This window comes from Falco punctatus (genome assembly GCF_963210335.1).
Source record: "Falco punctatus genome assembly, contig: scaffold_40, whole genome shotgun sequence".
Lineage (NCBI taxonomy): Eukaryota > Metazoa > Chordata > Aves > Falconiformes > Falconidae > Falco > Falco punctatus.
The window spans coordinates 99,463-124,947 of record NW_027660300.1 but is presented as its reverse complement, the minus strand read 5'-3'; the positions used below and the strand labels follow the sequence as shown (position 1 = coordinate 124,947).

General features: G+C 48.4%; 1 protein-coding gene across 1 annotated transcript; it reads left to right on the top strand.

Annotated features, from left to right (window-relative positions):
• Nucleotides 1-4,452: 4,452 nt before the first annotated feature.
• LOC308057211 (olfactory receptor 14C36-like) lies at nucleotides 4,453-5,900 on the top strand (the record flags this gene model as incomplete). Its single annotated transcript, XM_080411341.1, has 1 exon — nucleotides 4,453-5,900. The coding sequence occupies one exon, from the start codon at nucleotides 4,453-4,455 to the stop codon at nucleotides 5,224-5,226; it is 774 nt and encodes a 257-aa protein (XP_080267467.1). The 3' UTR covers nucleotides 5,227-5,900.
• Between the last annotated feature and the right edge of the window lie 19,585 nt (nucleotides 5,901-25,485).

Here is a 25,485-nt window from a genome sequence, read left to right as displayed (position 1 = left end):
GTGGCCAGCAGGACCAGGGCAGTGATGGACCCCCTGCACTCAGCACTGCTGAAGCCACACCTTGAACACTGTGTTTCCATTTTGGGCCCCTCACTGCAAGAGAAACGCCGAGGATCATGTCCAAGAAGGGCAACAAAGGTGGTGAAGGGTTTGGAGGCCTGGTCTGTTGAAGAGTGTCTGAAAAGACGGTTTTCTTTGGAAAAGAGGTTTTACTCTGGAGAAGAGGAGACTCAGGAGGGATCTTACTGCTCTCTAGAGTTACCTGAAAGGAGGTTGTAGATGAGTGGGGGTAGGTCTCTTCTGCCACATAACAAGTGACAGTACAAGAGGAAATAGCCTCAAGTTACACCAGGAGAGGTTTAGATTGCACATTAGGAAAAACATCTTCACTGCAAGGATGGTCAAGCATTGGAACAGGCTGCCCAGGGAGCTGGGGGAATCACCAGCACTGGAGATGTTTCAGAAATACATGGACACAGTGCTTCGGGACATGATTCAGTGATGGAATTGGCTGCCCTGAGGTAATGGTTGAATTTGATGGCCTTTAAGGTCTTTTCCAACCTAAATGATTCTCTGTTCTTATGCTTCTGTGATTTATTGCAAGCCTACCGAGACACGTTGCTGAGCAAGCTGGTCCAGCTCACCCTGCTTCAGTTGGCGGGCTGGATACAATGATCTCCAGAGGTCAGTCCAACCTGGGAAAAAAAGCCATACAGCTATAAGAGCATATATAAAAAATGTCAAGACAACTACGGAAGTTCCTGTGAAGAATATTTCTCCACACAAATGGCTTGTGGGAAATGCATTTGAGAAATCTGAACGAAACAAGGCTGCTTTTCTGTGGCCAGGTCATGGGTTAGAATGAGGGTGACGGAGGGGTGTGTTATGAGGAGGACAGCTGATTCTCAGGAACTCCTCATGCAGGAGGACGTGCCTGGCTGTGAAGGGGCCTGTGAGGTCAGTCCTGTCTCTGGAGGTGATAGGCCAGCAACAGGAACATGGCTGGGAAAGTCCTTCTGCCAAGCTACAGCACAGGACCTCTCCAGGAAAAGGGCTGGGGTACAGGCTGTCATGTCCATTTTGCCTGTGGACATGACAGGACAGCAGCAGGCATGTGGCTTGGTCACGTCTCTGGGAGAAGCTGAAAGGCCAGCAGCAGCCATGTGGTTTAGAAGACCATGTGGAGGTGACTTCACTTTTTTGAGGGGAAAGATCACCAAAAATAACTATTGAGTTAGGTCCCCTGCTTGGAGGGTTATTCCTGAAGTGGTAAAGCTTTCCTGGGTAGTGGGGAAAAAAGAGGAGAGAGGAAAAGATTTCACAAAGTGTCATGTTGCAAATGGAGAGTGGCTATCGGGAGGAAGAACTGTCACTCCAGGGGTCCTGCTGCGGTGCGAGGGCTCAGCCAGAGGGAGTCTGGATCAGCCCGTGGTTTGTGTTTCAAGGAACAGCCGGTGAGAGTGGAGGTACCTCAGCGAAGGTGTGGCAATGTTGGGGTGAGAGCAAGGCAGGGCAGCGAGATGGTGCCTACAGCCTGCAGGGAAACAGGGGCAGGGCTCCAAGCATGCAGGACAGCCTATGGTGGGGATGGCAGAGGGCACTGGCAAGGCTGGAAGGCACCAGTAGAACCCAGGTCTGTGTCCCCTTGGCTGTGGCAGCTGTCTCTGCCTCTGAGGGCCATGACAAGACATGATGTCCTCACGGCACGGGGGCATCGTTGCCTCCTTGCGGGCCCATGGGGAAGCTGGAAGTTGCTGTGCCCTTGCTGTCCTTCACTGGGCATTGGATGCCCACCTTCCATGGTCCCCAGGAAGAGCCCTGAGCCCTGTGTGAGGGACAGCACCGACCTCCCCACAGGCTGCAGGTCACGGCTTGGCCTTTCTGCTTCATCAAGCAAGCCAAGGCTTTGCTCAGCAGCAGAGCTGCCTGCACAGCGCCTTTGCCTTCCTGCCCTCACAGCCTCCAAGGATGGGCTCTAACAAGGCCATGGGGAGGCTTTCTCAGCCATGGCCCTCAGCGGGGCCCATTAACGCTTCCAGGGGCTGTGGGCTTTGCTCCTGACTTGGTGTTCTTGAGAGGTTTCTTCAGTCTCCTCTGAACACCTGAAGTCCACAGCACCACAGACACCCTGGGCTCATGACGAGGCAGAACGCCCTGACAAGCCCAGTCTCCTCCATCAGGGCCATCTGGTCTTCAAGTTTGGCTCCTACACTTCATGAGATAAGTTTCAGCCGCACAGTGAAAGAGAAAGGCAGGTAATGAGCACTTTGGGGAATTGATAGAAGGCTTTTCCAATTGCTATTGATGCACAGTGTCTCCTGAGGAGGTGCAGACAGGTAGGAAAAGCAGTCCCTGGAGCTAATCACTGCGTGGACAGCCTTGCTCCTCAGCTCTCCAGCCCCACGATTTCTGTCCTCAGCTCCATGAGACTTACATCACTTGACATCAGATTTCTTCAACCAACTCTGCAGCTGAATATAGCAAATTCTTGGCAGTAATTATTGGCTGCTTTCCTTAGAGAACAGGGTGTACACAGGAAGAAAAGAGGGATTAATTATCGTGTGTGTGTGGGGGGGTAGTGGGTTAGAAATTAATAAATAAAAAATACATTTCTCAGCTGTATAATTGTTAGTTCAAGCAAATCCCCATGAGGTCTATTGCCACTACTGAAGAGTTGCCCATAGGGAAAATTACAGACACTACTGAAAGACAGTCCAGCTTTTCCTCTCTGAACCTTAAAGCAGAAGATACATAGGTAAAATGGATTGGAGTGATCAAAGAGAAAGAGGAGGAAGGTATCTGGAGATGAACTTCTTAACCCATAGTTGTAAATCAGGAAACCAGGACGTCAGAATATTCCAATTGACTTCAATTTCATAGAAGGCGCAAACTTTCTGGAACTCACGACAAATATTAGAATGTTTTCCAATTATTTTTTTTTACACATGTATCTGTAGAAATTCTCCCACTTTGATCTACGTATAGGCAACAACTGGTATTAAAACCAGCACAGACTCTGCCTTCAGACGCCAGCTTCATATCTAATGCCATTCCAATTTGCACAGCTCTAGGGGCTATTTCTCACACTTCTTCCTGCAAAGCCTTCATGGCACCTGCAGGGTCCTTGGCCATCTCTTCCATTGCTGTGCATCTCGTTATCGCTGCCTTCTCCAAGTCAGGAACTGCTAACCAAGGAGTAACCGAGGCCACACGCAGGCTGATGATCTGGGCTATCATTATGACACCCATTACATCTGAGAAGCTCATAGGCCACTAGGAGGCACGTGGCCATGAAGGCGAGTTTGAGGTCCCTGGAGTGTCCCGTTCCCTTGGGGGATTGGCTATCAGCAGCCCAGCTGGTTATGGCTGCAGTAAGAAAGGCACTTGGACTCTGAGACAAAGTGTCATTTCCAATGGCCTTGGTTAGAGCAAACTCTCTACACACAGAGACAATCGTGTCAGCTGTATTCCGTCCCTTCCGAGGCCGGGAACACGGAGTTTCCAGCGTTGGGAGAGTGGTGCAGCAAGTGGTGCAGATCCTGCCTGCAGAAGGCTTATCCCACATTGTCTCCTGTCAGCTCTTGAAGTGTTTTGTGCCAGGGAAATCCATTCTAGTCATCACTTCTCGTGTTCTAAGAGGAGATGTTCACTTGGGAGTTGGTAACTGCAGTGCCAGACAAAGGTAAGGGCGTGCGGTTGGCCATTCACCAGCAGCTTCCTGCAGATTTCTTCTTCCAATATGGCTTGTTCTGCAACCCAGGGACACACTCAGCACAGCACAGCCTGAAGGCCAAGAGGTACATGGAGCACAGCACAGGCCTGCTCAGGTTTCCTGTGACACTCATCACTAAGTCCTGCATGTGCAAAGGTCTTCTGCTCAGATTCTCTCAACCTCCTGATGAAGGTTAGAAGGAGAACGACATCTCCTTTAGACCGCTAGAGAAAGGGACCTTTACTTGAAGGCCTTGGTTGAAGGCAAAGTGGAAGATGATCTGCAGGAGCGGGCTGGAAACTAGGACCATGTGTGGCAATCAGTTAGCTGAAGGGAATGTGCTCGAGCTTGGAGGTCACTAACCCTGGGAAGACCAGGAGTGTGAATAGACACAACAATTAACATGCTGAGCCATGCTGAGAGAGCATAGGGGAGTGGGGGACGGATGCTGGGAAGGAAAGGTAACACCTTGCTGTTAATTGATGGTAGTTAACCATGAGTTGGGGATTGTCTAGTATGCAATGCTTAGCTTCAAGAACCAATCTGTTTAAAACGCGCAGCTTCAAGAACCAATCTGTTTAAAACGCGCAGCTTCAAGAACCAATCTTTTTAAAACGCGCAGCTTCTGAAATGTATATAAACTCGTGCTACTGTACAATAAATTGACATTTGCTTGTATCACCATGGCCAACGGCCTCATCATCACCACCGATGTGTGCGACCACCACCTGCACACCCCCATGTACTTCTTCCTCCTCAACCTCTCCCTCCTCGACCTGGGCTGCATCTCCACTATTGTCCCCAAAGCCATGGCCAACTCCCTCTGGGACACCAGGGACATCTCCTACTCAGGATGTGCTGCTCAGCTCTTCCTGTTTGTCTTTTTCCTTTCAGCAGAGTATTTTCTCCTCACCGTCATGGCCTATGACCGCTTGGTGGCCATCTGCCAGCCCCTGCACTACGGGACCCTGCTGGGCAGCAGAGCTTGTGTCCACATGGCAGCAGCTGCCTGGGCTAGTGGGTTTCTCAATGCTGCGCTGCACACGGCCAATACACTGTCACTGCCGCTCTGCCAAGGCAATGCCCTGGGACAGGTCTTCTGTGAAATCCCACAGATCCTCAAGCTCTCCTGCTCACACACCTACCTCAGGGAAGTGGGGCTTCTTGTGGGTAGTGTCTTAGTAGCTTTTGGGTGTTTTGTTTTCATTGTTCTGTCTTACATGCAGATCTTCAGGGCTGTGCTGAGGATCCCCTCTGAGCAGGGACGGCACAAAGCCTTTTCCACGTGCCTCCCTCACCTGGCCGTGGTCTCCCTCTTTGTCAGCACTGGCACATTTGCCTTCCTGAAGCCCCCCTCCATCTCCTCCTCATCCCTGGACCTGGTGGTGGCAGTTCTGTACTCGGTGGTGCCTCCAGCACTGAACCCCCTCATCTACAGCATGAGGAACCAGGAGCTCAAGGGTGCAATATGCAAACTGATAGATGGATGTTTTTCTGAAGGAATAACATTTTGAATAACATTTATAATGTAATTTATCACAGACCCAGATTGTCTTCTGAATGTGTTGTAGTTGCTCATGGTATTTCATTTCTGATAAAGGTGTCGTCCCCATTCTAAACTCCTTCTCTGATTTTCTTTTCTGAAGGTGTCGTGCTCTCTCTTCATCTAACAAAGCCAAAGGGCCATTAAACAACTATGTTTTTCCTGGGATTCTTTCTTCCAAGGCCTTTCTGGAGCTGCAGGTACAGTTCCTGTATCCACAGATGGAGGGAAAAAGGTTCCTGGCATGGCAGCACTACCAGGGAACACCAGCACTTGGCTCTCCAGTGCTGTCCTCCTTCCACTTCCACACTCCCCTTGTGACCCCCTGCCTTGGTGTAAGGCCTGAGTGCTATGGCAGCTTGGTCACCGCCGTGCTGCGTGGCAGTCCTGTGAGCGCAGGCAGGGGCAGGCAACGGGCACTCTGTGACGGTGCTGGCCTCCATCAAATGTTATGGGTTTGGGGAGACCACCTGAATGCAGCACTGCAACGTGCTTCCTTGAACCGAGGTCCCCGTGCCCATTGCTCATGACGAGGGCCATCTCCGTGAGGTGCCGAGCAGGGCGCGACACCCCCGGGCTGAGGTGCTGCCAGCCTCTGGCAGGGGCAGCAGGAGGCCAGGCAGTCACTGTGCCCGCTGCAGTGCTCTGCCTCCGCACGTGCCAGGGACGAGCCCCATCAGCCACGCTGGTCATCCCACCATAAAATGACTGATTTGTGCGATTTTCCAGACCCGTCTGTAAACACAGTACAAGCTTGTAATGGCTGATCGCTCCTTTTTGGCTTGGATATTAAGTGAAAGTCAATATTAAGCAGCTTATGCGAAGGTGGGTGGGATGTGAGTTGACCTCTATAGTCCGCCAATGCCATAACAAAGGCGTCTGACTGCTGATAAAGCCATTGTAAATACGTGCTTGTCACAGGTAAACAGATACGAGCGAAATCTACTCCCGATAGTGTTAACAAGCATTGTCTGGCTTTAATTACCAGTAAAGCAAACATCTCAAGCGGTGTTGAAATAGATTTTGTAGGTTGATTTGATAAAAAAAAAAAAAACATTCGATAAGCAACAGAGGGTCTGATTTCTGAGAATCCCATTGAAATATTAACGCATGAGGCTGTCGAGTGGGATTCAAAATAATCAAATGAAAAGGTGATTCAGGAGCCCAGCGATGTACTTGTCTGTGAGTGATTGCAGTAGCAACCTTTAGCAAAGAGTCAATGGCTTCAAGACCAAGACTGCGGGGGGAACACAAGTCGGTATTCCCTTTAAGCAGTTCAAATAAAGGACTCAGGTCTTCATTAGAAATTCCCAACCCCAGCCAGACCCAATTAACTGTTCCCAGCAATTTCTGTACGTCATGCAAGTTTTTTATGTCTGTCTGTATCTGTAAAGGCTGGGGAACTATAGTTTGAGTCCTTATATGCCATCCTACGTACTTCCATGGGGGTATTTTTTGAATTTTTTCTGGCACAATACAGAGGCCTACTGAATTAACAGCAGCTGCGACAAGGGCTACAGCTGCCTCCATGACCTCGTGATGTTGTGCGGCCACTGGGATGTCGTCCATATGATGGTACACCACTGGCAGATTGTGGCACTGTTCTTCATTCCTTGTGGCAGCACAGCCCACTGGTATCTTAGCAACGGGGTTTGCATGTTGATGCTAGGGACTGAAAAGGCAAATTTAGGATCATCATCTGGGTGGAGTGGGATATTAAAAAAACAGTCTTTGAGATCAATAACGGTCAAATGCCAATGTCGAGGAATCATAGTGGGGGACGGGAGTCCTGGTTGGAGGGCTCCCATGTCTTCCGTAGCATCGTTAACTTTTTCTGAGTTTGTGGAGCAAGCGCCACTTGCCAGTTTGTTTCTTTATAACAAAAAGAGGTGAGCTCCACGGACAGTGGAAGGCAAAATATGCCCTTTTGCTAGCTGTTCCATAACTAGTTTCTGGAGGGCGCAAAGCTTTTCCAGTGGTAGGGGCCATTGATCTACCCAAATAGGGGTATCGAATTTCCATGTCAATTTTAGGGTATCGCGCATTTCAATAGCCCCGCCTAAAAACGGGTCCCGAGAAATCTGTGGACAATAAGTGAACCGAGGGATCGAGTGACATTACTGTGTGGGAGGTTGCCAGGTCCAATCCGGTGCTACCGGTTGCCGCTGGACGAAGTCTCGAGGTGCTGCCTCTTCTCTCTGTTGGGGTTGGAATGTTGGCTGCGGCACTTGTATCTGCACGCGTCGCTGCCCCGCGCTCTGCGATCGGTTTCCCTGTTTTGGTTGACCTTGGAAATCATTCTTAGAATGACATTGATTAGCATGATGATGCCCTTTTTGGCATACAGGGCAGTACCCAGGGGTTTGGTGTTTAGCTCCTTTATTCATAGCCAGGCAATCCTTTCTTAAGTGACCTGGATTGCCACAGCCGTAACAAATTACTGACAGACCACATACAGCTGCAAAGGCAGCATCCATAACCTCAAATTTGTGATCCACAGTGCTGATTCTATTGCAGGCTTCTATCATTTCAGTCAATGTGGGGTTTGGATGAGGGAGAGATTGCGACAGTGTTTTGCAATCTGCATTAGCATTTTCCACAGCCAATTTCGATAACAATATTTCCCGCGCTTCCGTGTTATCCACCTGACGCGCTAAAGCATTTTTTAGTCTGTCAATAAATTCCATATAGGACTCACGGGGTCCTTGAGTAACACTTATAAAAGCTTTCTGCAGCTTTTGTGAGTCAGGGATTTTAAGAAGAGCCTTTTTTGCTTCCTCACGGACTGCTTCGAGAGCCTCCTGATGGATGTCCGGAGCTTGGGCTGCCGGGTCAGAGTGCCGACCTGTACCAGTAAGGTGTTGTATGGTCAGCACGGCCATAGCGGCATTGCCGTGACCCACATAGGTGAGGAGGAGTGCCTGAAGCCCCCCCCTCCAATGTGAGTCCCATAGCGCGTATTGAGTCGGAGCTAATAACAGCTGCACTAGAGACTTACGATCATGAGGAGTCAAAACGTATGTATCAAATACAGAAGAGAACAGACTTGCAGAATAAGGAGAGGAAAGCCCGTGCTCGGTAACGGTGTGACGCAGTTCTTAATTACCGGAAAAGACAAGGCCTCCCACTGTGGCCCCCGACCCTGAAAAAGCACAGGGGCCACTGTTGTTTTAGCAATGCCCAGGTCTCCTTCTTTCAAGGCTTGGCGTCTTATGCTAGCCCATTCATTGTGTGGGTCGGGGGGATATAAATCTGGCTCTTTTTCAGGGTCCACCGGCCCCAGATCAAAGGGGTCTTCCTGTGGGGGGTAACCTGTGGCAAAAACATTCAAGGGGTTGGGGGGATGGAGTTGCTGTAGGAGAGTTTCCTTCCCCCCCCGCCCCCCCCCGGCTTTTCCTCTGTGACTTTTTTCCTGTGCTTTCAAAATCTCAAAAATGCTTTTCCACCATGGGAGCATGCACTGCGCTTTGGCATCCCCCGATGTAGCCGCATCCCATCGTTTTACCCCCAAATCATCCCAAAACTCTCGCGTAAAAATATTAGATGCAGTCCCAGTGGGTAATTTTACCTGTACCCATCTAAGGATTGCCTTGAGATCATGCCCAGGAATATTCTTTTTGTGCTTATTAAGGAGAGCTTTCATAAGCTCAGATAATCTCTTTCGGCGGAAGACCCCTGATTGCCCATGTTTCCCACAACTCACCTCTAAATTCCAGAGGGACATTTTCTTTTGATTCTTGCTTCCTTTCAGCAGCTCATTCAACGTTGACTCGTGACCTGCTGCTCAGCCTGGCGGCTCATAAACCCATCACGTCGGGGTCACCAAATTGCCGCGATGAGAGACGGGACGCTGCTTGATGCAAGCAAATGTCGATTTATTGTATACAATCACAAGTTTATGTACGTTATCAGAGGCCGCGCGCTTTAAACAGATTGGTTCTTTAAACTACACATTACATACTAGGCAATCCCTCATTGGTTAACTACAAACAAAGAACACTTTAAGTAAGTTTCAACAGTCATCAATCAGCACAAAGTTGTTGCTTCTCTTTTGGGCCATCTGTTCCTCATTCCCTTATCTTTACTCAGCCTGACTCCTCCTGTCAGTTGTTACCTATTCACATGCCTTGTCCTCCCAGGGTTTGTAGCCATCCTGCCAAGGTTCTATGGCCGTCCTCCCAAGGTTGATGGCCCACAAGCTCCAGCACATCCCCGCTTATCAGCTGGACCGTACCTGGAGACTTGCCTCTCAGGCCTTGTCCGTATGTTCATGGCAGGGGTTCACTGCTTGGCTCTGTGCTTGCCTGAATCTCTGCTGCCACTTTTCCGTGGCTCCGCTTGGTGGCAATGGAAACTCAGCTGTGCAGGTCAGAGCAGGGGCTGAGATGCTGAAAGCATCACAGGGAGGTTGATGAGGAAGCTGAGCAAGTGCCTTCCCTCCCCAGCACGCTGCAGATGAAACCAGCATCAGCTCTCCTTTTCCCTCAGGCTTTGGGGGAGCTGTCCGTTCCTGCCTGCAGACAGAGAGCGGCTGCAGGGCACAGCTGGGCACACAGGGGCTGTGTTGCGATGGAGGGAAGACACAGTCACTCAATATGAGTGATCAGCAGACTTCGTTTATTGTCCCTTACAGTCACCTTTTATATCTTGTTATAATTAGCTCATACATATTACAAAAGTTAAGCTCATTATTGGTTAGTTGCCTAAATACCAAGCCCGCCCCTAGTTTCTCTTCTGTAGTTTTCTGTTCCCACCTGCAACATTCTTTTCCCACCAAAATCTTCCTGTTACTGTGTAACAAAAACAGCCAAAGACAGTGTATTTTGCTTTGCTTCAGATAAGCTGAGAGCGATGTGCATTTTTGTCCAGCCAGCTGGACTATGTCTATGAGACCTTTATTCAGCTAGCCACTTATCCACAATTCCCCCGTTTTTATTTTGGGCAACATAGGCTTGGTTGACCATTTTCAATAACAGCGTTTTAACACAGGAAAATACACAGCCAACTTATAAAATCTCAGTTCAGAAGTATAATTCCAGAAACACTTGAAAAATAAATTTAGCTTGAAGCTTTAATTTAGATGCTCTTTCTGTTCCAGTGATATAAAAAGTTTAAAAAATTCAAAGGCAATTTTAAAGTTCTGAACATGGACTAATGCAAGCTCAAAACCCAAAAGGAAACCAAACTGGTGTTTGACTAGGAATATTTGCAAATATTTTAGTGGAAAATCCCTGACCATTAACAATTTTCTGTCCAAATAACAACTGCCCTTATGCAACCAACCAGTCCATACATTTTCTGAAGAATACCTCATTGATATCAAAGAATTAACAAAGGGAAAAAATTAGTTCTAAGCTATATACATTCATAAGTGGATTTTTCAATAGTTACACACAGATTTACACACTAAGCCATAATGGCTTGTAGGTGATACACACAGGAAGAATACGTTGCTTATCTGTCTGAGTGTGTATGCTAAATTTGACAACTATGCCACAAGCCAAGCCTACATGGGTGCTGTGTGTTATGCACGTTCCTTAACAAACAGTAGAACAGACAAATTCCCAAGATCTAGTCCCCAACCTAATTATAGTATTTTGTAGCCAATTAAGGAAAATAACACAAATGTGCATATCTACATGTGCACACACCTTTTAGTTCAGAACCAATCTGTGATAAAAGGCCTTAGCCTTATGGCATCATCGAATCTTAACGAGTACAGTAATTAAAAATGCAGTCTTACTGTAAGTGTGATTTATGCTGACATTCCCTCAAATGCTACACGTGAGTATTTCTCACTCAACTGCCTCAAGTTAAAATAGTAGTATTTGTTAATATGTATTGAAAAATCGTTAATTCTCTACAATAGCAGTTGACTTCCATAACGCTATGGAAGCAAAAGAGGCTTAAGATGGGTTTTCTGAATACTAACAATTTAGTTTAGACTGTCTAAACTCAGGTCTTGAAAGATTTCACTCTGCCAGACATAGAAACACTGTTGCACTCCAGTTGTGATATCCCTTTTCCCAAGTTGTCACATGCACATCTCGCTCAAGCAACCTTACTGTTCAAGTTTCTCTCTGCTACGTAAAAGCAGATTGCACTTGTAGATATAAAAGACAGCACCCTTACTTAGATTATTACCTTATTACCTCCTAACTCTTAGTATACCTTGTATCTCTGATTTCATCACTTCAAAAAATCACCAGGAGCAGATAAAACCACAGCATCAGACTAAACTACACCTTAACTGCTGATTCAAATAAAGGCATTCTCTTCAGATATGCCTAATGCTTACAAATAATTTTGGCTGGTTTTGATCAAAAAACTATTATTACAATAACGATCAAAAATAATAATCCCGTTTGCAAAATGCCTTTAAGCCAGCCTCCTAGTCCCAACCACTTTCCACATTCAGAATACAGAATAAATACAGAATACAGAATAAATTATCTCCATCAAAGCAAAAAGGCTTCTTTTTAAACACAGAGATGTTTGCTAGTTCAAAGCAGAAACCCATTTCTTGTAGGTGACATCTGAAGCACTTTTTTTTTTTTTTTTTGTGGGTTTGTAATCAAGTCCGTATTTTTCCTTGAGAAGCTTAAGCTGTTCCACTTGTTTCAGGAGTGTTTCCAACTCTGAGTTGTCGAATAGGTCCGTATTTCCCAAATATATCATACATTTCCTCCGCTGTGATTTTATACGGCAGGTTCCGAATATAGAGGATCCGATTGACCTCTGGGGGCAGCCAGATGTTAGCTCGCTTGGCAACTTGCATCGCCATGGCGCCGATCGGAGGGGGGTTGTGCCGCCTTGGAGAGAAACCGTGGCCGGGAAGGGGCCTGCCGGGCCTCGCGCCGCCGCTCGCCGCTGCTGCGGGGGTCCCGGATGCTATCCCATACGCTAATAACCCAAGTAATTCCTTTTTACAATCTATGTCCCGAACGCTCCGCTTTTCTAAAAAGCATATGAGCGAATCATACGTCGCTTGTCTCTCCATACCTTCGTCAGCGCTGTTGCAGCCTTTGCGAGACATCAGCGACGTGTGGCCGGCGGGACCCTCTGTAGGTGCTCCCGGGCGCGGGGACTGTGCCCTTCCGCCTCCTGCGCTGCTTTCAGGACCGGTACCCAAAACTCCGTCGAACCGTGGCTCGCTGCTTTAGCCCTCTCTAGGGTCCCTGTTGGGGCGCCATTTGTCGCGACGGAGGGAAGACACAGTCACTCAATATGAGTGATCAGCAGACTTCGTTTATTGTCCCCGACAATCACCTTTTATATCTTGTTATAATTAGCTCATACATATTACAAAAGTTAAGCTCATTATTGGTTAGTTGCCTAAATACCAAGCCCGCCCCTAGTTTCTCTTCTGTAGTTTTCTGTTCCCACCTGCAACATTCTTTTCCCACCAAAATCTTCCTGTTATTGTGTAACAAGAACAGCCAAAGACAGTGTATTTTGCTTTACTTCATTTAAGCTGAGAGCGATGTGCATTTTTGTCCAGCCAGCTGGACTATGTCTATGAGACCTTTTTTCAGCTAGCCAGTTATCCACAGGGTTTGCAGTTGCGAGACTTTTAGAGCTCGGGGTCATTGACCAGCCGGTGGACATACTCCACCCAGATGTGTGGGACAAATGCTCCCAGGCTTTATGTGACGAATCGATGTCTACTGGTAATGGGAAAAATCTGAAAGCGTGGGGGACAGTCGTCCAGGCTCTCCAAAAAGCTAGACACGAGCAGGAGACCTGGAAAGTTGCAAGGGATTGTCTGTTAACCACCCCGTGGGTGGGAAATGGGGCGGCTACGCAAACCTCGCGCCCCCCGGTTGAAGAGGGTTCCGCCGACCCTCAAAGCCGACAGAACAGTGACGCGCCCACTCAGCATCCAACAGACTCTAACATCTCGAACTCGCCCACAGAATCCTCGGTGAACTCCTTTTGGGGCAAGCTGGCTGCAGAGGCCAGGGGCGCTAAGGCGAAAGCCAAGGCTGAAACTACACGGACTGAACCACCGCCCTGTGCGCCCCAAGATGGCGCCGAGCAGCAAGGGGAAGGGCGGGGCCAGACCGCCCCCGGCGGGAGCAGGGAGGGAGCGCTATAGTTAACAGGCGCACACCGAGGGGAGGGGGAGGGGAATGGGAAGGAAAAGAGTGATTGGCACGACCAAAAAAGGGAAAAGAGCACCAGCGAGGGGCAGAAAGCCAATCAGAATGACCCTCCCCAAAACTGCCCTTATAAGGCAGGCGCCGCCCCAAGCGGAAGGCGGGGCGGGCAGAAAGGGAAAGAACCGCCCGATTACGCAAGGCAAGGGAGGGGCCGAAGCCCGACCACATACCACCAGCACCCGGAAGTGAGCAGTCAGTCGGGCTCTGACTCCGGCTCAGACTCTGCATGGCAGACTTGGCTGGCAAATACAAAGACCAAAATATCACCACTCACGGGGAAAGAAAGACATAAGGGGACAGAAATTCCTCTCACAGATTGGAGAAAAATACAAATTGCATGTGCCGATTGGGCCCCATCGGACGCACTAGCATTCCCGGTCCGAGTGACGGACGGGGGACAGAGGGTCCATTCCCCCTTAAGCCCTAAGGATATACAAGCGATTGTTAAAGCAATCGCAGACAAAGGACTCAATTCTGCCATGGTCTCCACCCTCATAGATGGGTTTTTTGGGGGAGATGATTTGCTCCCGTTCGATATAAAACAAACTTGTAGGTTGATTTTTGTTGGGGCAGGGGTGATTGTGTTTAAACAAGAATGGGAGGAGAACTGTGCGAGGCAATTAGTCCGAGTAACCGGAGCGGATCATCCGCTACACGGCTCCAGCCTAGAGCGGTTGATGGGTACAGACCCAACAATGATTACCCCCCAAGCACAAGCCCAGGGCCTGCGGGCCCATGAAGTTATGGCAACTACTTGTGCAGCTAGAGAAGCCATTCGCACGACCTCTACAGTTATTGTCAAGCCATCGCCACGGTCCACAATAAAACAAAAAGAAAGTGAGAGTTTTACACAGTTTGTAGATCGCCTCCAAGCAGCAGTCAGTTCCTCGGCCCTGACCTTTGAGGCAAAAGGCCCAGTCATCGCAGATTGTTTGTGGCAAAAGTGTAATCTAAAAACCAAAGAAATCCTGCAATCACTGCCACCGAGGTCAAGTCTCGTGGACATGATTCAACATGTCGTGAGCGAGGAGCACCTGGCCCCAATTCAAGTGGCTGTTCGTGCACTGGCTAGCGTGATGACATGCTTCAAATGTGGCCAACCAGGCCATGTGATGACCAATTGCCCCCAGTCGGGAGACTCGCCAGCGGCGCTCCCCCCGCGAAACCGATCTAAAGGACCGTGTTGGGCCTGTGGAAAGAGAGGGCACTTCGCGAAGGAATGCAGGCTTAAAAAGCAGGGAAAGGGGAAAGGCAGGGGGCCCCCGGGCCGCACACAGCTCTCTCCCACATGGAATGTCAGGCGGCCCCATTACACCAACCCCAGACAGGGGGGGTCACTCCCGAACCCGTTGCCCCCGAGGGAAGCAACCAACTTTATGGCCCAGCCAATGACCCCACAAACCTGGCCTCCATCCCAGGGACAGCAAGGACCACCCCTTGGGGGCGAGACCCCTGGGTGGCCCTGGCAGCAAGGTGTGACAACCCGCCAGTGGTGTGGGGGATCTGTTCCCTCTATAATTCCCTAAATGGTATCACCATCAGCATCCCCTTTTTGACTGATAACGGAGCAGATGATACAGTTATCCCTGAAACGAGCTGGCCCCCACATTGGAAATCGGAAGACGCCCCCATGGTGGGCGGAGTCGAGGGATTAACCCGAGCTTGGAAGAGTGCTCAACTGGTAGCAATCACGCTTCACACTGAAAAGGGACCGGAGAAGACCATTACCCTCTTCCCATACGTCATGTCAGAAGTCCCACCCCTGTTGGGAAGGGACGCCCTAGCCTTATTAAAAGCCAGAGTGACAAATTTACAGTAAGGGCCACTGCCGCACACCCACTCCCACTGATCAGACTGACATGGAAATCATCCGACCCAATCTGGGTCGAGCAGCGGCCCTTGTCAAAGCCTCGAAAGGATGCCCTGCTCGAGTTAGCTGACCGCGAACTACAACAAGGTCATATAGAGCCTTCCACTAGCCCATGGAACACCCCAGGTTTTGTAATACCCAAACGAGCAGGCGAGGGGTTTCGTCTCCTCCATGACCTGCGTGAGGTAAACAAAAAAAAATCCAGCCAATGGGTCCTGTTCAAACATTGTTGCCCATGAACTCCATGATACCGGAAGGACAACCTTGTGCTGTCCTTGATATTAAAGACCGTTTTTTTCAATAGCTCTGCATGAGGAGGACAAGGAGCTGTTTGCTTTTTCTGTAGTGTTTCCAAACAGCCAACACCCTAACTTGCGCTTCCAGTGGAAAGTGCTGCCCCAAGGAATGATCAATTCACCCACTATTTGCCAAATCCCAGTGGATCGGGCACTGGCACCGGTTCGGCGGAATGACCCGACTGCAACTATCATTCAATATATGGATGATATTCTGATTGCTGCACCGTCAGGACATCAGGTGGACGGACCACCTGGTAACAATAATTTCAGAAACCCTCAAGACAAACGGGTTTGAAATCGTGAGTGCAAAAATTAAAAGAGGACCCTGTGTAAGTTTTTTGGGAATGGGGATCACAAGTTCTTATATAACAACCCCTCAAATAAAAATCCGTCGAACCGTTAAAACACTCCATGACATGCAGCAGTTAGTGGGGTCTTTACAATGGCTCCGCAATGTTGTCCTGATCCCTTCCAAAATCATGACCCCCCTGTACAATCTTTTGAAAGGGAAAAACCCATGGGAACAAAAAACTATGATGACAGAAGCAATAAGCTCTCTAGACTTTATCGAACAACAGGTGTCATCAAACACGCTCGCCGGGTGGAACCCGACTATATCACTTGATCTGTATGTGCACTTCACGGAATGGGGGGGAGTAGGAGCACTGGCCCAAGGCCCTCCTGAAAAAGCTCAGCCAATACAATGGATAGTCCTGGGAAAAACGTCACGTGCCTTCTCTCCAGGAGTCGAGTGCCTCGGTAACCTCATCACGAAAGGCAGAAAACTCGCCCTAAGACATCTGGGAACCAAACCTGCCAGAATATACCTGCCCTTCTGCAAACAGCTCCCAACACAATCAGTGGCAATGTCAGAATATCTAGCTATAGCCTTCGTCGGATTTGGGGAGAAGTCCGGTATGCCACAAAGCCCCCCTGGACTCAAATGCTAGCTATTGTCGACGTCGACCTCCCACAGAAGATCATGGACCGGCCCCAACAGGGACCAACGGACTTCACAGACGCATCCTCAGCGACCTCAACCGCGGCAGCAGTATGGCAATCGGGAGGAGAATGGCACTGTGTCAAAATGACCGATCGTGCAATCTCAGTCCAACAGCTGGAAGCTACAGCCGTAGTGCTGGCGTGCGGACTGTTCCCGACATACATCTCAACATAGTAACTGATTCAATGTTCGTGGCCAAGCTTTGCTTAGCCATGTCAGGGCCCGGCGTGTCAATATCCACAACAGCTCTGATGCTAGAAGAAGCGCTTTTTTCCCGAAAGGGCACTACATCGGTTATCCACGTCAACAGCCATAACCCAATCAAAGGGTTCTTCCAAATCGGCAACGACAAAGCAGATGCCGCTGCAAAAGGCTTGTGGACACTAAGAGATGCCCGCCAATGACATGAGTCCCTCCACATTGGAGCAAAAGCGCTAGCAAAGAGATGTGGGATTTCGGCCACTGACGCGAAACATATAGTAGCTACATGTCCCCACTGTCAAAAAGCACCATTGTGGTCTAGTGGAGTCAACCCCACTAGAGTACCAATATGATATGGCAAATCAAACTCTGAAATCTAAATTAGAGGTATTAGCAAAACCAGAGGGTTTTACCAACGCCATTCCCTCAGGTGATCAGGCACGCTTATTAGCGACAGCCCTGTTAGCACTAAACCAGTTCCCCAGGGGAGACGAGGTGAATAGCCCTGCCCAGAAGCATTGGGCCACTCGAGCGCTAGAAGAAGGCCCATCGGTCATGATCAGAAATGAGCTAGGAGGGTGGGAACAAGGGTGGAAATTAGTTCTGACAGGGCGAGGGTATGCTGCGGTAAGAAAAGATAACAGAATCAAATGGTGTCCACTTAAGTCTATCAAGCCAGACCTTCAGAATAAAATTAATGAAAACTGTGAGTTTTTGTTTGCAGGACCGGATCATCGGACACCCCCGTAACCCATATACCCTGGTGACAAGAGAAGATGACGAGTCGGCAAGCAGCCTGTCCGCATCTGAGGGCTCTGCACCGGCGGAGTCCAGACAACGGCGAAACAGCCCCCGCAGGGGGGGGGCTGCGATGTTTTTGTGTGATTTCAATTTTGGGGTTCATAACGCCGTCTAGCGGCTTGTATGAACATCAGCCGTGGGAATGGGTAGTGGCGAGATGGGAGGACCAGAAGATACTATGAAAGATTGTCACCCCGGGGCCCCCCAGCTTCCAAGTACATCTCTGTGACCTAATCCTCTCAAGCCCCTGTTTGAATACTGTAATGTATTATATGTGTCCCAGCTCTAACCCCGGCAAATCTTATTGTAACGTCCCTTATCAGTATTGCTGTTCTCGCTGGGGCTGTGAAACCATCGCGTCTGGCTGGAAGGCAGCGAAATCAGACCCGTTTCTTAAGAGCAGTTGGGGGCCAACAGGCTGTACCCCTTGGCCAGTAGACGGGATGGGAGGGCCAGTGTGCCGCTGCAAGGGGTTCAATAAAATATGTGACTGCCAATACATCTTCTTAAACGTAACCAATGAAAACGACCTGGGATGGACCATCGGTAAAACTTGGGGAAATAGATACTGGCTACCCGGCACAGATAGGGGGGGACTGTTTTTTATTAAAAAACAGGAAGTAGAAAGCGGTACAGCGATTGGCCCCAACATCGTGATCAAAAGCGATAACCAGCAAAGAAAAGAAAGCTTGCCGACTTCCACCCCCGTCCCAAGCGATCCCTTACCAACCAAGCAAATAGTTCCCTCAAGCCAACCAAACATGAACTCTCACCATTTGCCCGGCAAACCATTTTTTAGCGTGTTAGATGCCACCTTCCGGTCGCTGAATCAGTCAAACCCGGATCTCATGAATTCTTGTTGGTTATGTTATGACGTGTACCCTCCCTTCTACGAGGGCATTGCCCTCGATGCTTCCTTTGACTATTCATCAGACAGCAGTCCAACCCAGTGTAGGTGGGACACACCATGGAAAGGAATCACCTTGCACCAAGTCAGGGGCCTGGGCGTATGTATCGGTAATGCCAGCCTAGCAAGCTGGGATAGTGCTGTTTGCGCAAAAACTGTTGCTGTTGACAAGACCCGTAATTGGCGATCCCGTCTGCACCCGGAATGTGGATCTGCCATCAATCAGGAGTAAGCCCCTGTGTGTCCCTTAAACTTTTTGATGACTCTGCTGAGTTTTGTGTACAAATTCTGATTGTTCCTAGGATCCTATACCATCCAGAAGAAGAAATGTACCGTTATTGGGGAGAAGCTAATAGCAGACTTCAAAAAAGAGAAGTACTGACAGCTGTAACTATAGCGACGCTGCTTGGTTTGGGAGCAGCTGGCACGGCAATGGGAGTGACCTCCCTGGTGACCCAGCAACGAGGCCTGTCTCAACTGCAAGCCGCCATCGATGAAGACCTACAAAAAATCGAGAAATCCATGACCTTTTTGGAGCGATCCCTCTCCTCGCTTTCAGAGGTTGTTTTGCAGAATAGACGGGGATTAGACCTCCTGTTTATGCAACAAGGAGGCCTCTGTGCCGCCCTGAAAGAGGAATGTTGCTTCTATGCTGACCACACCGGAGTGGTTAGAGACTCGATGGCCAAATTAAGAGAGAGATTGGCTCAAAGAAAAAGAGACAGGGAAACCCAACAAGGGTGGTTTGAATCATGGTTTAACCAATCACCGTGGCTAACCACCCTGATATCCACCTTGGTAGGTCCGATTGCAATGATCCTGCTGACACTGATCTTCGGACCCTGTATATTAAACAGGCTCGTGTCCTTTGTCAAGAGCCGGCTAGAAAAGGTCAACATTGTGTTTGTAGAACACCAACAACTGCTTTAAAAATGTACTTGGTCAGTACTTTCCCCCAATATTCCCTGGCTATCCCCAGGTATCCCAAGCTACACTCCATTACCCCCAGTCACCCCCCAAGTGCCACTTGCCCAGTGTGCCTTATCTTTGTACTCTTTTTTAGAAATATTTTTACTATTACTGTTTTAGCCTTTTTGGTTAAGCATAGGGAGAGGGGAAATGTTGCTAGGTAGGGCCTGGCGGCCGGAAGATGTCGCGCTGTACGGACACACACGGCCCCCCTCCAGGTGGCCAACAGCTTTTAGTTTATGATGTAAGCAGACGGAAGTGACACTGTAAACCTAGGCTATATAGTGCCGCGCCGCTCAGCAATGAACGTCATTTGCCATCCACCACATTGGTGTCTGTGAGCTGATGGACCGCGCGGCCAGGGGTTGGCCGCCGTGCCGTTCCTGAACCAGGTCACCACGTGCCTGCGAAGGCAACAAACACCTGGTAAAACAAAGAGACCAGACAATGTTGTGGAAGATCTACCAATTAACAGAGCTTGTGTATCGGGGGGTAATGATCCTTTGACATCTGTTGATAATAAATGAAGCGAGGAATCGAGCAGTGTTACTGTGTGTGAGGTTGCCAGGTCCAATCCGGCGCTGCCTGAGGTTGCTGGACAGGGACTTGAGGTGTCGGTGCTTCTCTCCGAGGTTGTTGAAATGTCAGCTGTGGCACTTGTGTCTGCGCGCGTCGCTGCCCCGCGCTCCGCGGTCGGTTTCCCTGTATTGGTTGTCCCTGGAAGTCATACTTAGATCGACATTGATTAGCATAATGATGCCCTTTCCGACATTTCGGACAAACTCCAGGACAAGGAGGTTGTTGTCTATTCCCTGCAGCCCGAGCAAGACAATTTCTCTTTAGATGACCAGGCTTACCACAACCATAGCAACTCCCCACACCACGCATCGCTGCAAAAGCAGCAGCCATAGCTTCAAACCTGTGGTCAACCGTACCGATTCGGTTACATGCTTCCACCATTTCCACCAGAGTGGGGTTCGGGTTGGGAAGAGACTTCAATAGCCTTTTACAATCAACATGAGCATTTTCAACAGCTAGTTTTGTTATCAATATATCCCGAGCTTCCGCATTATCTACTTGACATTCCAAAGCCTGTTTTAGTCTATCAATAAATTGCATATAAGTTTCTCGAAACTCCTGAATGATGTTAGTAAAAGCTTTTTGTGGCTTTTGTACGTCAGGAACCTGGAAAAAAGCCTATTTCGCCTCTTCTCTAATTGCCTCGAGAGCCGCACGGGGGCAGTGTTGAGCCTGCGCTACCGGATCAGCATGTGCACCGGTGCCCGTAAGATGCTCTATTGTTAGTGCCGCTAATGCAGCATCATTATGATTAACGTACGTGAGCAGGAGTGCTTGCAGTCCCCCTCTCCAGTGCGACTCCCATAACGTGTACTGAGTCGGGGTTAGTAGCAATCGTGCTAAAGATTTCAAATCATGAGGAGTCATGACGTAAGTGTCAAACACAGAAGATAACAGACTTACAAAATAGGGAGAAGAAATACCATGTTCCGTAAACGTGCGGCGCAGTTCTTTAACAACCGAAAAAGAAAGAGCCTCCCATCGTGCTCCGCCTGCCCGACCCTGAGAATACAAGACCGGAGCAACTATAGTTTTAGCCATTTCGAAATCCCCCTCCTTTAAGGCTTGTTTCTTTATTTTTGCCCACACATCACGCAGATCAGGAGGGTATAAATCAGATTCTTGTTCAGGGTCTACCGGTCCCGGGTCAAAGGGCTCGTCTTCTGGCAGATACTCCACTGCATTAACACCCAGGGGTTTAGAGCAATGTGATTTAGAGGCTGACAAGGACAGGTCTATAGGAGCTTGCGACTCCTCCGCCTCTCCTTCCTCTGCCTTTTCTTTTGGTGCTTTCAGAGTCTCAAAAATAACTCTCCACGAAGAGAGCAGACGGTGGGACTCAGTATTGCCCTTTGTCGCAGAATCCCACAATTTCACCCCTGTATCGTCCCAAAGTTCCCGCGTGAGAATTGTAGTTGCAGTCACTGCAGGCATATTTACTTGCACCCACTGAAGCATTGCTTTAAGGTCATGCCCAGAAATACTTTTCTTATGTTTGTTAAGGAGACCTTTCATAAGCTCATAGACGCTTCTTTCTGGGGATGAAACCTGATTCCCCATTAGGGATTTCCCACAGCTCACCTCTCAACTCCGGAGGGATTTATGGCCGGCCAGCTCCCGCTTCCTTTCAGCAGATCATTCAAAGTTCTGTGGGATTCGCTGCATGTCGCTCGGTTAGGCGATACGAGAGCCCCTCCACATCAGATCCTTCACCGGATCACGTCAGGGTCACCAATATGCGGCGAATGAAGAGACGGGACATGGCTTGATGCAAGCAAGTTGTCGGTTTATTTTCTTACAATTATACACGTTTCTACGTTCTACATATTACACGCTGATTGGTTAAATCTTAAGCGTAAAAACCACTGATTGGCTGATATTTAAGGCACACCGTTAGAACAATAGGAACTTATTAGTTTACTTTGACATAGCAACAATTTCTGTTCCAAAACTGGGGGGTTTCTTTCCACGCGGCTTTCTTGATTAACAAAGTTACATATCGGCGCCATCCGTTCCCTTATCTGGGTACTTGTTTCTCTGTCCGTCTGGTTGCCTCCTCAACTGTAACGGCTCAGGGGTCTGCAGTTAGGTTGTTCCTTGGTTCCCAGGGCTTGTGCCCTACAAGTACTAGCAAGTCTCTATTCATCAGGCTATCAGTACTTGGACTCTTGTCCTTGAGGCCTTGTCCTACACTGTAACACTAACTTCCACACTGACAGCACCATAGTATCTTCCTTAAATCAGTCCCCATGCTGTCCCTGGTGGCTCACCTTTCTGGTGTCACGGTCTCCCGGGATCTTGTAGCCGCCCCGCTGCGCTATTCCGCTTCACCAGGCTCCATCTCCCCAGCAACCCACTGGTCACAATCTCAGGATCTGCTCCTGACACCCCTTACCGGGGTCATGTCGGCACAGTCTCAGGGTCTCCTTAGGATACCCCTTCCTGGGTCCCATCAGCACGTTGGTGTCACCACTTGTGGTGATGCAAGTCAAAACAGACTCCAAAATGTGCAGTGGCTGGAAGAACACTGGCAAATTATGAGCAATCCAGACCAACTAACTTGGTTGTAATAACAGGCCGCAGCTCTAACAAGCTGCAGGTGTTGTGAAGGACATGTGCAAGGCCAAGGGAGACAAAGAAACTGCATTCGCAGAGAGGTAAGAGACTTGGACAGAAAGATGAGAGAAAGCAGGATGCCTGCACAAGGGGGGAGCAGCGTGTGGGCGCCACTCCGGGACCAATCAAATGGAGTGTGATGCCGCATGGACAACAGCTAAGTGACATGAAAGACGCCAGAAAAGACTGATGTAACCCAGCGATTAAACAAGATGCTGTTGACATTGAATTATTTGTCCCTGGCAGAAGGAAGAGAAGGGTCCCCGCTGTTACACATCCTCAGGCTATTCAGGGAAGTCAAACACAGGCCATTCCTGGGTTACAGGTTCATTCTAAGAACATGACTACAGGCAACTGGGAAGGACCCAGTCCAGTGTTGTTCATCGGTAGAGGATATATTTGTGTTTCCACAGGTAAAGGACCTCTATGGGTCCCTAGCAGATTTGTCCGCCCTGCATGTCAACTCCAGACGAACGGAGAAAATATAGGTGACAGCTTTATCGCCAACCAGTCGTTAACAAACTCTGTGCAGAACTTGGGCCAATCCCATCCTACCATAGAAGACGTGCTGTTGACAGCAGCGAGAAGACAATCATTTGGGTCACGAGCTTGTAATGCTGTTTTGACAAAAATTTGTAATACGAAGAATGCTGTTTGTGGAAACTATAGGGAACGAGCAGCAATAATATTAAGTTGTGGTAACTGTAGACAGAATTTTGTTATAGGCTGTAGCCGCTTGCGGAAAGATAATACTTTGTACTTAGGTTGTCAAAAGAGCTTTGCTAATATTACTTTTGAAAATACTTGTAGGGAATTTTTGAACCTTAAGCCAAATCAACATTTTCCAGCAATATGGATGCCAGAAAGTATTGACAGCAGAATAGAAGCTCTCTCTTGGTGGGCCTTGACAAAAAACGTAACTGTTGTTTTAGCTACAAAGAAAAGACAAGCTCTTGGCTTGTGGTGCTTGTTTTGTCAGTTGGGAAGAAGATTGCGAGATAATGAAATTGTTTGATCTGCTTGTAGGGCTGATAGGAATCATCAGCATGCCCTCACAAGGAACAGCATGGGTTCCTGTCCAACCACAAATGAACATGTGGGTTACCTGGGCCAACAAGACAGGGCAAGATCCATTTTGCTTATCGTTAGCTACCCCATCTGGCCCATTTCGTACCTGTTTGATTGGGGTCCCTTTAAACCATATGAAGGAGTTTGGGCACTGGACAACAGGTAAAATATACTCCGACTACCCCGACCAAGCAGCAAATGACTATTGCACCTTCAGCGGTGGATCTGTGCAAGCCGATTGGTGCAAATCACTTGGTATTCCAAGGCACCCCTCGGGGGCTCAAGCGTTCCAAATTGCACAGGGCCTGAATGTTACCGGCATGGAACCTCAGGAGCTTGACATCTTAGGATCTATGCCGGGAAACTACTGTTTGGTTTGGGGGTTTTACAAGCAAGACATGGACTCAGGTAATTTTAGGATCCACAAACCAAGAAATTACAATACTTGGATTGCCCCTGGGTCCCCCTGGCATTCTAACATCACCGGTTACCGTAACGGTTGGACTTGGCCTGTTTCATGGTCTGGTGAGACAAATGAAAAAGCAAAGATGTTGCCTCGGGGAGTATTCCTCGTTTGCCGAGATGGTGCCTGGCCCGCCGTACCTGCAAGGGCACAGGGAGGACCATGCTACTTTGGCAAACTAACATTATTTGCCCCTAGTATCCATCAAATGCTTAACATAAGTAACAAGTTTAAACGCATCAGACGTAGTGTATACCAGTTGGGACCTGAATGTACAGATGATGTTGAGTTGTGGGAACGTCCATCTGTCATTTTAGCATCACTCTTTACACCACAAGTTGCTTCTGCCAAGGCTCTCACTCAGTTGAGACAGTTGGCTTGTTGGAGAGAGAACAAATTAACATTACCTCCAGAGTTTTAGATGACGCACCACTGATGTCGACAGTATACGACATGCTTTAAGACAAAATCGAGCTGCCATTGATTTACTGCTATTAACACAAGGACACGGCTGTGAGGATTTTGAGGGAATGTGCTCTATGAATCTTGCTGATCATTCTGAGTCCATTCAGAAAAAGCTTTCCCAACTGCAAGATAATATGAAGAAACACAGTGTTACTGAAAATCCTTATGACGAGTGGCTTAATTAAGGGATGGGGAATCACTGGCTGGTAGAAAACCTCATTGATGGAAGGGATTAAATTTTTGTTATTATCTTTGCTGTGCTTGTTATCTTTTGTTGCATTTTCTCCTGTATGAAGAAAGACTTGGAATCAATTGTTGATAGAGCCTGGGTTGTCCAAAAAGAAAAAGGGGGATGTGTATGTTATCGATTTGTTAATAAGTTAAGATTGATTGACTTTATTTGATTGATTAATTGATTTTATAAAATCATTTTATAAAATTGAAGAATAGAAGGATAAGAAATATTTTTAATGAAACTTAGAGTTGCACAGTAAAAGCTGCTATGAGATCTTCTGTACGTCCTGTATCAAGGCTAGAAGAAGGGCCTTGAACTATTGTTAAAACATAGGTAATAACTCTAGGGTTGAAAGGTTCCTTTGTATCTAACTAGTCTTTTGTATATAGAAAGTATATTGAGATGTCAGAATGTAGGATTAATGGGAACTGGGGAGAGTCGACTGGAACAGCTTGTAGTTACCTGCCAAGAAACCGTGAACTTTAGTAAAAGGTAATTCCGGCCGGGGGAGATCGCGACCACCGACACATATACCACCTACCCAAATCGTACCCCAGACCCATTTCTGGATCTTTCTAAGCTTTATTGCGCA